This window comes from the organism of the source record quoted next, unplaced genomic scaffold (genome assembly GCF_019419815.1).
Source record: "Pyrus x bretschneideri cultivar Hongxiangsu unplaced genomic scaffold, Pyrus_bretschneideri_v1 Contig28, whole genome shotgun sequence".
In the NCBI taxonomy this organism is placed as follows: domain Eukaryota; kingdom Viridiplantae; phylum Streptophyta; class Magnoliopsida; order Rosales; family Rosaceae; genus Pyrus; species Pyrus x bretschneideri.
The window spans coordinates 1,547,104-1,562,066 of record NW_025999590.1 but is presented as its reverse complement, the minus strand read 5'-3'; the positions used below and the strand labels follow the sequence as shown (position 1 = coordinate 1,562,066).

Below are 14,963 nucleotides of genomic sequence, written 5' to 3'. Positions count from 1 at the left end.
AATTGAGTTAAAGTTAAATGACTATATCTACAATTTACTCTTTTAATAAAGGGAATTGTTATTAGCATTCCAAAAATCTCATTCTGGACTCCAAAAATCTCATTCTACATCCCAAACTTTCTATAATAAGAAAGAAAAATATACTTATGAGAGTGTAAAATGAGATTTTTAAAGTGCCAATAACAATTTCCTTAATAAATTGAGATTTCTACTTTAAACGGAAAAAGAAGCCGTAACGTGATTGAAAACGTAGTGAGTTGCCGTATATAGAATATTAGAAAATGATTTAAAAGAAGTCATAACGTGATTGAAAACGTAGTGAGTTGCTGTATATAGAATAGTAGAAAATGATTTGTCATTTGGGCTCTTTTCCTTGCCGATGTTGAATGTCGTCATCGGCGTCACATGTTTTTTTACATTTTTTCTTCCGGAGGTTTTTATGATAGACTCACTTTGCAGGGATTACAACCGCTCGCTCGTTATCTAGCTCAAATTCTTATTTTGGATTTTATTGTGGTATGTAAAAAATTGGCTGTGTTTTGCTTGAATTTTTATTTTGGACTTTATTGAAATTTACAGAAATTCAGGTGAATTCAATTCAAATTTAAAGGGTTTTAAAAATTCAGAAATACTCTACTCAAATTTTATTTGAAAAGATAATTATGTGTTATGAATTTTGGTAAATTTTGGAAGCGGACATTTTTGTTCATCACATTTACATGATGCCGTTAGATTAGTTTATGTTTTGAGATCTGTGTTTATCTATTACACATATTTCAAAATTTAAATTTATCTAACGGTGATAAATAAAGTGGTGAGCAACATCATTATTCATCACTTAAGAATGGTGAATAAAAATATTTCCATTATTTGAAAGGTATCTTCTTCACCTTCTTCCCTTGAGATTTGGTGAAAATTGACTCAAATTTATAACTCCATTAAATCTTTTAAAATCTAAATTTAATAAAGCTTATGTAATAATCTTCCTTTCCAATCACGTCTGTTCATTGTATATCATGTGACCAATTTTCGTCAGGTACTGTTTATATTTAATTTTAAATAAAAAAAATTATAATAATTTTGACTGCACAATATACGATGAACGAATGTGATTGGAGGATCGCCGGAATCCTCACAAAGAGGATCCCAAGATGATCCTCATTTTTATTTAGCATGTTAGTTCTGGTTCCACTTCCACATTCATGATATTTTGGGCCAACGATATTGGAGTAGGGCTATATTATGAGAGTCTTAATCTCCTAAGGTCTTTAAATGAGGAATGTGAGGATGAAATGCTAACCGTAAGATTATATTAGTTTAGAACCAAAGACTTATTATATTTGACAACTTAATAAAACAACACCAACTTAAAATCTATAAACCTTTAGAAAACTTATTTTGCTTTATTAAGTTGTCAAAATTTTTAAACATTTAGATATAAACTAATATAATATTGTAGTTAGTGGACATTTGATCCTCACATGTCGTTGAAATGAATACCTTAAGAGAGCAGGACTCATGATCACGAACCTTCATAGTTCATACCAGGACATGCAAAACAATAAAACCCAAACAAGGGTAACTACATATGTAAGGCCCAATTGTTTGCTCATAGCTTGCCTTTTATAAAGTTCGTCTAACATTTTGTTTGACACAATGATATTCTGTTTAAGGTGTAATAATTTTCCGTAGGCCAAACAATAACTGAATTATAATAGTTATGCATCAAGTTTATTATTCATGTAAGTCGAATTTAAGACTTTTTAATACTACAAAGGAAAATACTATCCTTTTGAGTTGAAGCGTACGTATTACATTCTCTTACCAACAACTGAGATGCCACTTCGGCGAATCCCGGGTGTATGCATTAGTCGTGCATTGAAATCATTGTTTATGCGAGACTGACATTACATGTCTCTACAGTAGCTCCCATTACATGAAAGTCTTTTTGGTTGCTTACCCACCTTCTTTTGTTCTCGTGACCACTACTTCTACAAAGCATGATGACATAATCCGATCGCTTGCGCAACATCCTCATTTGGTGTCGAGGAATCTTGAGCTGGACCACTACAAGGTGGCCGGAAAGCTGACGCAGGACTTTGGTACTGAAAATATTATATGGTGCCTGCTGTCTGCCGGTTGCAAAAAGATGAATCTTTGGTGTTGGAGAAATTTGTTAGGGATTTTCCCTTGGCATAAGTTGCAGAGGGATTGATCATATAGACTATTGAATGAGTGAGCAGTCAATGAGTTGCAGAAGGAATTTGAGATTTAAAATCTTCATTGGCAGCAATTTGAGGCTTTGAAGATGTTAAAGATCGAAGCTGACTGCTGGAGTTGCGAATCCCATGAATTATGGATCCACGGCTGAGGTCAAGACCAACTGCATAGCCACTAGTGCTTCAAGTTACTCCGGATCAAGAACAGCAGTCGATACTTGCATTCCAAGTAATAAGCTTGGTGGAAGCAGAAGAATTGAAGGTAAGGGTTTGCTTCAAGTGAAACAAGGATAACTGGTAGCCTTCATTGCAATTGCTTTCAACTGAAGTAACAGTCATGATCAAGAACATAAAGATCTCAAAATCGGTGTCGGCCAACAAGCTGAGGATTTCGGGATCTCTTGGTCTTTCTAATGTGCGTGTTGTCGGCGGGCCAACTCGCGGCCTGGGGGCCGAGCGAGTAAAACGTGATTTGCGGTTGTCTGTGACTGAGGAAGAAACTCGTCGCGGTCAGGTTCTTCGTGCCTGACTGTGAAACGCGTTACAGGTCTTGTGAGGTGATAGGCGAATTCAAATGTTCTTGTGATGGGCGAGAAATTGATAGCGTCGAGAGACTCGCACGTGATGGATATGGTGAGTAGATTAGGTTATCGATGGAGTGGTAGGTGATATGGATGTGTATGATGAATCGTATCAACTTGAACGTACTGGTCGTGGGGATTGATTTGATAAAGAACTCAATTATGAACTAAAATAATCTAAATAAAATTTAAAGTGCAAAGCAGAAACAAAATCTAAATTACGAAACTAAAATACTGAAACGAACTTTTGAAATTACTGAATTGAAGTACTGGATAAACATGAAATCACAGTGAAGAACAAAAAACAATTAAAAGATAACATCTAAAAGAACATCTGGAATCCATTTCTTTTGTCCAGATGAGGGAGCATCTTAAAGAACATGTTCTCCAAAGCCTCGTAATACCAGTTCCTCCATCCCTCGCAAAACATCAGTGACCCGATGACAAATCCAAGGCCGACAAAATATCCAATTTCAGCACTCAGAATATCCCAATTAATCTCACCGCCATAATTCGGATCGCTTCCATTTGACATTGGTGGCGACGACATCGGTGGTCTGTCATATGCTGTCAAAGGAGGCCCCCATAAATCCGTGTTACCTTCGAAGGAAGATTTTGGAAATGTTGAAAACTGAGTGCTGCTTGGGATCTTGCCAACCAAGTGATTGGTTGAGAGGTTCATGAATGCGAGGAAATGGAGTTTGGAAAATTCTGGTGGAATCTGCCCACTCAGGTTGTTCACTGAGAGATCTAAAGACTCCAGGTTTCCCAAGTTACTCAATGATGATGGAATTTCACCTGTGAAAGCATTGTTGGAGAAGTTGAGAATATACAATGATTTGAGTTCTCCAATTTCTTCAGGTATTTGTCCATGGAATTTATTGCCAGAGAAGTCGATTGCGGTGAAGATAGTTAGAATCTTTACCAGGTCCATCGTCAAATCTTTGCTCACAATTGTTACTGAGTCCTGATAGTAAATACCGTAACCGGCTCTGTTCTCATACTGAAGGTGATTTGCATCAGCTTTGTTATCCTTCATAGCTTTCCATGTTGTCAACAATCCTCCAGGTAGTTCGCCATTGAAATTGTTGTGAGCTACATCTATGATTTGAAGCACTGGCCAGGTGCCATTGGTACTCGGACATCCAATGCCTCCGTAGAATTTATTGGATCGGAGAACAAGGACTCGCAAGGTGGAAATGCTCTTCAAATAGCAGGGAAAAGTATCCATTATCTGATTGTATCCAAGGTTTAATACCACTAATTTTGTGCAGCTGACTAGAGATTTTGGAAGCAGGCCTTTGATTTGATTTCCACTGAGGTCTAGAGTTTCTAAATTGCAATGCTCATCAAATTTGTAAGAAATGTTCTCTGTAAGGTTGTTTCTCCGAAAATTAAGCACTGCAAGCGTCTTCATTGTAGTCAAGCACTGAGGAATCATACCACTGAGTGAATTATTGGACAGATCAAGAATCTCAAGAGTTGACAGATTGCACAACGATCTCGGAATGATGCCATGGAGGTTATTGCTTGAAAGTGAGACGAGTTTGGTGGTCGTCAAGAACTCACCAATGTTAGTCGGTATGGTAGAGCTCAAATTATTTCTGGAGTAATCCAAAATCCACATTGTAGGTGCTGAGAAAACTGGGATTTGTCCTTGAAGCTGGTTAGAGTGAAGGTCGAGCACACTTAGAGCAGAAGTGAGATTGGGTAAAGGACTAAAACTTGCCAGGGAGTTGCATGAAATATTTAGATAATGAAGAAATTTGAGCCCCCATATCCAGTTTGGTATCTCTCCATGAATTTGATTTTCTGCAAGATCCAAGGTGCCTAAATTGGGTAGATATTTCAAGAAATCAGGAAATGTTCTCAGCTTGGTAGAACTTAAAATCACTGTAACCAATCGAGGCAAGGATGAATACGAGGAATTGATACCGGTACGATCAATGAACAAGCTGGTGCATGAAAGATTAAGAAAAACCAGATTTCTCAGCTTCTGAAGACCACTTAGAGGAAACGAGCCTTCCAAGTTGTTTGAAGAAAGTGAAAGAAACTGAAGAAACTAAAAATAAACATCGGTACTGGCCCTTTGAGATTGTTGAAATCCAAAAACAAGGAGCTTAATTGGTTCGAAGAAGAGACGCTGGAGAACTCATGGAAATGGTGCGAGAACTTATTGTTGCAAAGCACCAATGTTTGCAGCAGTGGAAGAGAAAACATAGACAATGGAATTCCTCCATCAAGCAGGTTGTACCTCAAGCTGACAAACATCAACTCGACAAGGTTTTCCCAATGAGTGGAATTAATGGAACCGCTGAACTTGTTCTCTGACATGTCTAAATCATACAAGTGTCTGAGATTTTCTATTGACTTTGGGATTGATCCATAGAAATTGCAGAATGAGAGATCTATCATGGACAACATTTTGAGGTTGCCAATAGAGTCCGGCAATAACCCCGAAAAATTTGTGCGGCTCAAGTCCAGAGTTTGAAGAGATCCGTTGTTCGGAAATTCTGGTAAGGAACCTTGAAGCAGCGGATTGAAGGACAAGTCAATATGCTGTAGTCTAGATATGTGGAAGATTTCTTGGGGAAATGTTCCATACAACTGACATCCATGAAGACTCAAGGAAGTCAAGTTTGAAAAATTGGCGAAGAAGGATGAAACCGGAGTAGATATGGCATTAGAATCCAATCGAATCACGGATAGAGATGAAAGCTTGGCAAGAGAGTCATCAATAGGTACCAGAAGATCAGTGTTGGACAAGCTCAGCACCCTCAGCTTTGGAAGTGAAGAAGATATTACTTGGCACCAGTCACTCGTTTTTCCTGATATTTTTACCGAATCAAGATATAATACTTCAAGCTCGGTGAGATTCCGAATCAGCATGCTTAAATTGGGGTTCTCAAGTTTTAAGTAAGTTTCAGAAAGATCAAGAACAATCAACCTTGTCAAGCGCGAAATCTCAATTGGGATTTGCCCCAAAAAGACATTTTGGGATAGATTTAGATACCTTAAATTTGCAAGCTTTCCGATAGAAGATGGAATTTGAGAGTGGTGATAACCGTTATCAGCAAATTTGAGGCTTTGAAGATGTTGAAGATCGAAGAGACTGCTGGAGTTGTCAATCCCACTTAGGATCCGTTCCTCGCTGAGGTCCAGACCAACTGCATAGCCATTAGCACTGCAATTTACTCCGACCCAAAAACAGCAGTCGATACTTGCATTCCAAGTAACAAGCTTGGTGGAAGCAGAAGAACTGAAGTTAAGACTTTGCTTCAAGCGGATCAACGACGACTGGTCATCTTCATTGCACTTGCTTTCGGCTGGAGTAACAGTCCCGATCAAGAACATAAGGGAAATGAGCAAAATTTTCATTTTGTAATAAAATTTGAAGCATAAGACAGATGAAGGAAATATGCAGGAGGTTTGAATGTTGATATGGTGGGTTTTAATCTCATGGCATTTGCGCGTTGGCTTCACCTTAAAACCTTTTCTTTTTATACCTAATCAAACAGACAAAGCAATACAAACAAAACGTGAAAAGGCAAAAGAAGAATGATTAATTAAAGTTAATTAGTTCACTAATTTTCCTGGTAAGATGATGCTCATCAACTTAATTTTATTAAGTATCGAAGTATCAATCAGGTTTTCGATCTCTCTCTGACTGTCCTTTTCCTGCTGTCTGGGTTGGATTTTGATTGAGGGACTGCAATGTTGATCCAAGCTCTCCAATACCTTTTAATTTGTGTGGGGGACTTAGACAAGGCCGGCCATGAGAATTTAAGGGCTCGAGGCGAGCTATAAAAGATGGAAGATACAAGTAACAGAGCCTTTACCAACATACCAACCACAAGCTATTGACAATAGGCAGTTTTTTTTTTTTTTTTAATTATTATTTTCTTTCCATTTATCATACTCCAACATATAAATTCTTTGAGGCGCCTATCAGGGCCGGCCATGGACTTATAACAGGATCTAGTACACCTAAAAAACTAAATGTTTTTCATTTGAGACAAGATAATGGTAGAAATAGAACCTTAACTTAGCACTAGAGAGAGAGAAAAAAATTGTGGAGAAAGTGTGAATTGAAAGTATAGACCGTCCTAAAAAAATACCCTTTCAGGCTGTCAAATTTGTTTAGATCGACGGCCGGGAGCCCCACTCCAATTTTACCACTTACCCAATCCGTCAAGCATGGAGCTTTACCACCTTCACCGCATTTAGTCATCTTTTTACTTTTATATTTTTCTGTAGAAGGCAAAGGACAAGCTCCGAGTCTGACCCCACAAATCATAATAAACCATATCGCAACCACTCATGCAAGGGGATGTAGGAATGGTATCAGAGCCCACGTGTCAACCACTACTAATCCCTCACGTGTAACCCCCATTTAGTGGTGGTTCACACGTGAGCTCTGATACCACGTTGAAATTTTTTAGATCAACGGGCCTAGGGAGGTCTACTCTAACGACACCGATACTATCCCCAATTATGTTCCCAACTTTACCACCTGTCAAAACCGTCAAGTCTAGGATTTTACTACAAAAAGCCTCGGTATTAATTAGAATGGGGCAATCCTATTTAAAATCATTGCTTTTCTTTACCTCCACCGACATGGGACTGCTAACACAGGCACCTGGAAGCTACAATCTCCATGGATCACGACGAAGAAGCTGCATTGGAGGTATGCAGATGTTACTTACATAGCATCCATTTATAAGACGCTGTGTGTTTTAAATTTTTACTACCAACAGATTAAAAGCTCGAGGGTTTTTGGTTGTACATTTAGCAGCTTTCATCTCCATCAACCTGAAGGATTTCAGAAAGGTAACTTTTGGCCGACGTTGTGTTGATAACAGTAAATCAATTTTTTTTACCATTGCCATTTATGCAATTACACAACACTTCGAGCAAAACCCAGAAGTTGCATTTACCTTTCTGATACTGTAACTAAGGGTTTTCTTCCTTCTTTTTTCCCCTCTGAGAAACAAGTAAAAAATAAAAAAAAACTAGTTAGTATAAGAATATCACTACGGAATATAATCCACTATTGATTAATTTAACTCAGAAGACCAAGTCTCCTGCTAATTTGGGGTTTATTTCAAATGCACTGATGCATGACAGCAACGGATATTTAATTGGGATGCTGAGGTGCTACTGATCTTTGACACTTTTGCAGGCCAAGAGGAAGCGGTCGATGTAGCTATGGCGAAACTCTGTTAATTACTCACTGTCTCTATCCACCTTTACCTATTTTTCTTGTGTTTATATCATTACTATAATAATCCATTTAGTCAATTCTCTTACAAGCTTGTTTCTTAGGAATGACGATGAAACTTCATCGAATTCCCTCCTCATCAGCGGTAACAGGAAAACTTCCTTCTGGTTTAATTACTTTTTTTTATTTTTTATGTTCAAACTGATTGTTGTTGTATTCAAAATCCTACCGTCCATCATTTTATCAGTAAGTTTCTTTGTCTCTCTCAACACCTCAAATTTCAAACATTCCAATAGAGTATTCAAACATGACCAAGAACCGTATGATCAACCCTGTCTTTCTTCACTTCTTCCTAATATCTAGGACGTCCTTGGCCGTAGCACAAAACACAACATTAATTCCAATAAATGTGGAAGTAGTTCTTGATTTGGATACCTGGTTTGGGACTCTGCAGGGGATGTTGTTGTTGCAGCTGCTCTCTACCTCCTCTTTTTCCTGTTTTCTTTTTCCTTGACTCAAATATGTTCTACTATCTTTTAGAATATCAATGGAATTGATGCCCACAAATGGTTCAAATGGTCGCACTTGGGGTCTTCCACATTATTTGGTGTGGTTAGAAAGAAAACATATATACCAAAGAAACTTGCAAGAGATAAAAAATTTGTCACCTAATGAAGAGCACCCGTATGATATGTCGTTCGGTACTCTCACTGGAGATGCTTCTTTGTGTGATAGTATGTGAGCTTCGTGTAATCTACTGAGCACGACCAAAGGGTGCCCGGTATGGCTCATCCAAGCGACCCTTCTCAGTTTGGCTTAGTTGGGAAGGGCCAAATTTGTTCGGATCTGTTTGGGTTCGAATTTGTCTGTGCTCAAATGATCTGGTTGTAGATGATTGGATTATTAATTAAGTGTCGATTAATGTGTTTGCTTCTTATTGGTGACACATTATTTGGTTTAAAAAATTTGGTCTCCTTCACATTATCCTTGTCTATATAGGTAAGGAGAAATTTTTTCTTGTGACCGGAACACCACGTGTTTTTATATAAATGGTGGAAAATTGTATTTTTTAAGTTATTAACTTTTTTAACACACATAGCCCACTATTTGTATAGTGACACGTGGTGTATCATCTCGTATTCTGGTTACACTAAAAAATCTCTTATAAATGAGGGTGAGGTGGTATTTTATTGAAGTGCAAGCCATCATAGGGCTACAAATGCTTATAAACAAAACTTGATATGCCAATTAAATAATCATGTCCCAAGTTCGAATCTCCGCACTCAGTTAGATGGAATCCACCGAATGTTGCCATCATTGATTCATTTTCGGATATGGAAGAAATGAACAGATTTTCACTGCACCCAAAACCAAAACAGTTTGAGTAAACATTTCGTCTATTCGGAAACGAAGTGTGGAAGTTTGTAATACGATTACCTTAACAAACCCGAGAATCCACGAATCCGAGATCGTCGTGGCAAAGCAACTGGCATAAGTTGCAGGAAGGAATGAGACAGAATGCATGAGTTGATCCATTCTGTTTCTATCAGGACGAGTAATCTTCCATATAGACGCATATGTATGTATGTATGTATATTATACAAAACCTTGGTGAGGACGATAGAGAGCAGTTGAACAAAGCAGTGAGAGAGATGAAGTAATCGTGAACGAGATGTGTCGACATTATTTGACACGGTGACGACACTTGTTCATTGACTGTTTACTTGCTTAATCAATCAACTGCGCTCATGTTTACTTATATAAGAAGTGGGAGAAGTTATGACTCAAAAAAAAGAAAACAAGGAACGAGAGAGGTTAAGATTTAATGAAGATTTTAGTTAAACTTAGTTAAATCTCAACTGTTCATCCGTAAAAAATGATGTGCACGAAATTTTGTAGTTGAGTTGTGTTGAAATATTCTGCTCTACCGTATCTTTGACAAAAGAATAGTTTAAATATCTTAACCCAACTTCAACTAATACCAAGACCTTTTGTGATAAAACCTCACATCTGTCGACATGTGCAGGTGATAATTAACAAGTTGGGGACAATATTGATGCTATTGGAAGTGGGCATTTGGCTCGTATTTCTAATAATTCAACATGGTATCAGACTCATGGAGTGGGTCTCTTGGCCCCACTTATAGGGTGAGTCCCCTTGGTAGTATGGATCCGTGTTGAAATATTTCATATCAACTGTATATTTGAGAAAGAAAAGTTTAAATATCATAACCCAACTACAACTAATACCGAAACATTTTGTGATAAAACCCCACACATGTCGAATTGTTTAAGTGATAATTAACAAGTTGAGAATAATATTGGTGTTTGGAAGTAAACCTTTGACCCATCTCTTTGATAATTAGACAAGATCGACAAGAACCGGGTCCAGCGGATTTCTAGCAAGTTGGGCCAGTCCAATGAGAAATGAGCCCATTTGTATTGTGTTTGCCTGCAAGACTGCTACCGACTATTTGGAGTAAACAAAAGAAAAGGCGGAGGGGGAGGGCCATGTTAGCAGGTTACCATGCTGTGTGTCAAAATTTACTAGACAACGCCGGCCATGCCCATTGCCCATGTTGCCCCTATTTCCGGCAAAAATGATTAAAAATGTAACTTTGCACTTCAAACGCTTCCACTATCTTCAATGTGACCCATTGAAACTACCCTAATCACTGATAAGAGTTGTGAACGATGAACATGTTTACTTGAAAGTAAGAGGTGATAACGAGTCATGAAAGTTGAAAGGAAAAGAAGTTGTACAAAAGACACTACACTTAACCAATCTAGCTAATTCTCAAATTTTCGAGCATTCAATTACGGATTGTAAAATGAAACCCAAATGTTGATTTATCTCAACCTTCGTGTGTATCAGTAATCGCAAAAGAAATAAAGAATCCAACGTTCATTTGATTCACTTTATGTTACATCAAGTTTACTAATTTAGTACATTTTAGACATGCAAACTAGTACATAGAAGAAGAATATCCTATACCCAACTGTTCTTTCTTTCTACATAGATTTGGTATAAGGAAAACTCCACTTTAACTGTACGCCACTATCTGTAAAGATTGGAGAGAACCCTTGACTAATAAAGGTAATAAGACCTTCGTAAACGCAGTCGTTTCAAGTGCACAAGCAAATGCCATAGATGGTTGCTGTTGCCGTATCAAACTCGGAACATCAGGTGCAAAAAGTGATCACTCTTGCCAACTCCACCGCAAAGCCCGTTGATCCCGCATATTCTTTATTTTCTACACAAACATAATTTTTTTGTTAAAAAAATGTAAACGACATTGAAAAGAGATAGATCGAACTTAGAATCTTGAACGCTAACGTAAAATAACAAACGCTACAAGTCCTAAGTCGATTAGCCTCTATTTAATCCACCCACAACCTTACATTTTGTCACAACCACTTCTTTTCTGTCCGTTTCTCACACGCATACCCATCACTCACCCTCACGTTCCCTCCAGATCATAACAATAAAAATAATAATAATAAATAAATCAACAAGTAAATTTCCACACAAAACACCAAGAACCCTACACAAGGTGATGAAAATCTCCACCCAAATAAAGGAGGCAGAGAAGCGCACACCACACAGAAGCTTTCTAATCTGCCCTTCTTCTTCATCTCCCAATTTTTACACCTTCCACTCTCTCTCTTTAACACTGTCAGCCATGTTTGAAGAATCCGTGACATCCCTGCCTTGAATTTGGGCTTCCATGAACAGCTGGTTCACTCCCACTGTTCTCTTCCTCCTCCTCAATGTCATGATTGGCACCATCGCCATTGCTTCAAACTTGGTTCCACCCAGAAACACCAGGACCCAGAGCAGTACCACCACCAGAACCACCACCAAGGCGGATGCCTCGCCGGATCTCCTTCTATGCTGCAGAGGCTCAAATCCATCAACCTCTACCAGTACAGATCCCCGGAGCCACACGCCGCCACTTTCGAGAAACACCCGGAAACTACTGAGGATACCCATTACGCCTTTAACCACGCCCACGAACTTGAACATGATTGTGCGAGGAGAGACCAAATCCATATATATCCAACTGTTGACAGTTTCCTCCTATTAAGTAAAACTGTCATCCCATAATACGAGTGGCTTAAACCACTCCCTCAGAGTTCTATTCCCAATCAAGTTTGATATAAATAGTTATATTATTTATCTCCTAATACATTTATAATTCTATTTCTTATTTAATATAATAGAGATGAAATGATGTGGCAAAACTGAGATAAATTGGATGAAGTGAACAGAAGACTGTTGGATATACAGAAATTACTGCAGCAGAGAGCTGGGGAAGGAGGGAGTGGCTTGGAGAATTTGGTTTCCGGAAGTAGTACAGAAACCGCTCCGCCGGAGCAAACTGAAGGGAATGGTGGGGAACAAGGTGAGTTGATTGGAACTAAATTTATAGACATGCTTGGTGTCGATTTTCTTTTGCCTTTTTTGGAATATAGCTTTTGTTGTAGCAATAAGCATTACTTAATATTTAGCTAATTTTAGATCAGACATGGTAATTAAACCCGATCATCTGATATTGATTTTGCTTTCATTGAATATTGACTCCATGGCTAGCCTGGTCTTTCTCAAACACCACAATTAATTTCAATTTGTGATTAATCCTTTTATTAAATTTAAGTTTGATTCTATCAAAAAGTATTTATACTTTATGTGCAAATACATATATGATACCGCCTATATAGTTTGTATAATGTTGGTAAGAATATTGAGTGTTTTTTGTGTGCGTACAGAATGGACAATGTGTTGTTGACGAATACGAAACATGAGACGTGGACGTGGTTTACTTCGTATGGCAAAGACAGGTTAGTTTGATTGTAATTGCTTTTTTCGTTTGGTTGAATTGGAAGTTGGTCAGCTTGAATTTAATTAGTACATGCTGAAATTACAGGTTTTGTTAATGCTGATGACAGAAATCAACCCCAGTTCAAAATGAAAAGATATGGTTATTTTCGTTGTTGTAAGAACTGAGAACTCAGTACTCTTTCTCTAAGTTTCCCATTTTTTAAATTAAGAAACATGGTTAGTTTTTTATACCTATTTTGTGATGATTCACTAAGAATTGTTAATCGTTTTAATACATGTGAGATGGGATTTCTACTTTTTCAAATCCGTTTGCATTTTTGTAAATTACTTAATTAGATAGTCAAATTTTCATGTGTGTGTCGATATGTTATCACGATGGTTTAATTAGATGATCAAATCCGTTTGATATTTATTCTTTTGCCCTATTGTCGATTTTGTTGTCTGCTTCAGGCTTGATGTTTATATTCATGACTATTTGTTGAGGAGAAAATTACTTTCGTCTGCATATGTGTTTATAACAGAAGGGAATGTTGCTACAGATCCAGTACGTAATTTTGCCAACCTTTGATTCATTCTCAACTCACTTAATGATTATGTTTTTAGAAAATCCAGCTTAGCATGCGTCAACGATTTTTTATAATTACTGTTTCGTTCCCCGGGATGACATGATCTGATTGTACGTTTTTTTTTTTTTTCTTTTTTAAGATTTTTAATGAATATTTTACAATATATATGGTGAGTAAGTACTAAAAACTTAAAACCCTTTTTTTTTTCTTTTTTTTTTTTTTAATTCTTTCCACTTTTTGAAATGAAGAAATTAGGTTACTTTTTTTTTTGGTCATTCACTGAATGTGATTAAGGCCTGGTTTGGTACTGAGGTGATTCTGAAAAAAGCTGGTATCAAAACAAGCTGGGAGCTGTTTTTGTGTTTGGTAAACATTTAGCTTCAGCTTTTTTTCACAGTTTTGGGTGAAAAAAAAGCCAAAAACAAAAAGCTGCAAAACCCAGTTTTGACAAACCAGCTTTTTTTCACATCTGTTTTACATAAAAGTTTACCAAACACTATAATAATGCTTTTTTTTTTCCTAAACACTTTTACAAAAAAATTTACCAAACACTCTGCTGCTTTATTTCACAGCTGCTTATTCTCACAGCACAGCAGAAGCAGTTTTTTTTTCAAAGCACAGAAATACCAAACCAACCCTAAAAGTCGGACATCAACCTGGTACACTACTCACATTTTTTCCTGCTTTTAGGGAATTTGTTGCTGAATTTTATTTCTCAATGTGCCTGATTTTTTTTTTTTTTTTATTTACAGATGGATTTGGTGTTTAAATTTTCTTTTTATAATTTTGGGGGTTTTGTTTGTGTGCTAGGATGCTGCGTGTGGCTATCTGATTTCATTCTTTTCTGCTTTCAGGAAATGCTGGAGTTCGAATTTTGGGGTTTTGCTGAAGGTATATAATTTGCGGGGTTGTAATAAATAACTTTTTCTTCGTTCTTTATCATAAGCACTATGGATTTGAATTGCATTGAGGTTGTTGCTGGTGTTGTGCTTTCTATGGATATTTTGAAGGCGTTACGTGATTTACTGCGTCTAGGCCGACCTTGCTCACGGAGATCTTCGCTGATGGTAAACTATTAATCTCTGAGATCTGTTTCTTTTTTTTAATTTCACATGTGTGGCTATTTATTGAAATTTGATCTGCCAAGAACTGGAGATGCTCCAGCCCATGTTTGTTTAACAATGTTGTATTATTCATTATATAGTTTCACAAAGATTGTGCATAATTCTTGTTGAACTTGGTTTGGTTTTCTTTTGCTTAGGAATAGAGTGAGCAAATTACAGTTGGACCAAGTCTTGAATGATGAATTGAGCCAGACTATTGAGGTCTCTTTGTCAAGTTGAATTTTCATTCTTTTTTTTTTTCCTTCCGCATTTGTAATGCTCATTTCTTGACTCAAACATTGCTTATGAAGTGAATGAATTTGCATAATCTTAAATATAATATTCAATTCCGCAAAAACCTGCGGGCACCGTTACTAAATAAATCTGTATGCAAGATAAAGTGGTCTAACTGATATCTGATCGTTTATATT

General features: G+C 37.2%; 1 protein-coding gene and 2 long non-coding RNA genes across 4 annotated transcripts; 1 reads left to right on the top strand and 2 right to left on the bottom strand.

Annotated features, from left to right (window-relative positions):
• Positions 1 to 3,122: 3,122 nt before the first annotated feature.
• Positions 3,123 to 6,178, bottom strand: LOC125479373 (receptor-like protein 7). The gene is made up of 2 exons (XM_048588617.1): positions 5,055 to 6,178; positions 3,123 to 4,755 (listed from the first exon to the last, which is right to left on the bottom strand). The coding sequence occupies exons 1-2, from the start codon at positions 6,176 to 6,178 to the stop codon at positions 3,123 to 3,125; spliced, it is 2,757 nt and encodes a 918-aa protein (XP_048444574.1).
• A 3,003-nt stretch (positions 6,179 to 9,181) lies between these two features.
• LOC125479209 lies at positions 9,182 to 9,597 on the bottom strand. The gene is made up of 2 exons (XR_007259884.1): positions 9,459 to 9,597; positions 9,182 to 9,379 (listed from the first exon to the last, which is right to left on the bottom strand). It is a non-coding gene; the product is annotated as an uncharacterized LOC125479209 (long non-coding RNA).
• A 2,455-nt stretch (positions 9,598 to 12,052) lies between these two features.
• Positions 12,053 to 13,738, top strand: LOC125479236. Of its 2 annotated transcripts, XR_007259894.1 has the most exons (4): positions 12,053 to 12,426; positions 12,791 to 12,862; positions 12,949 to 13,017; positions 13,314 to 13,738. It is a non-coding gene; the product is annotated as an uncharacterized LOC125479236 (long non-coding RNA). The 2 variants fall into 2 exon arrangements; XR_007259893.1 differs by having other exon boundaries at positions 12,949 to 13,738.
• Positions 13,739 to 14,963: the final 1,225 nt, after the last annotated feature.

What these genes read in the sequence shown, in the direction of transcription:
- LOC125479373 (XM_048588617.1), bottom strand. Translation starts at nt 6,178, where the DNA reads ATGAAAATTTTGCTCATTTCCCTTATGTTCTTGATCGGGACTGTTACT. An exon ending in TTGATGTTTGTCAGCTTGAG is followed by an intron (nt 4,756 to 5,054) that starts GTACAACCTGCT and finishes TTCATGCACCAG; the next exon opens with CTTGTTCATTGATCGTACCG.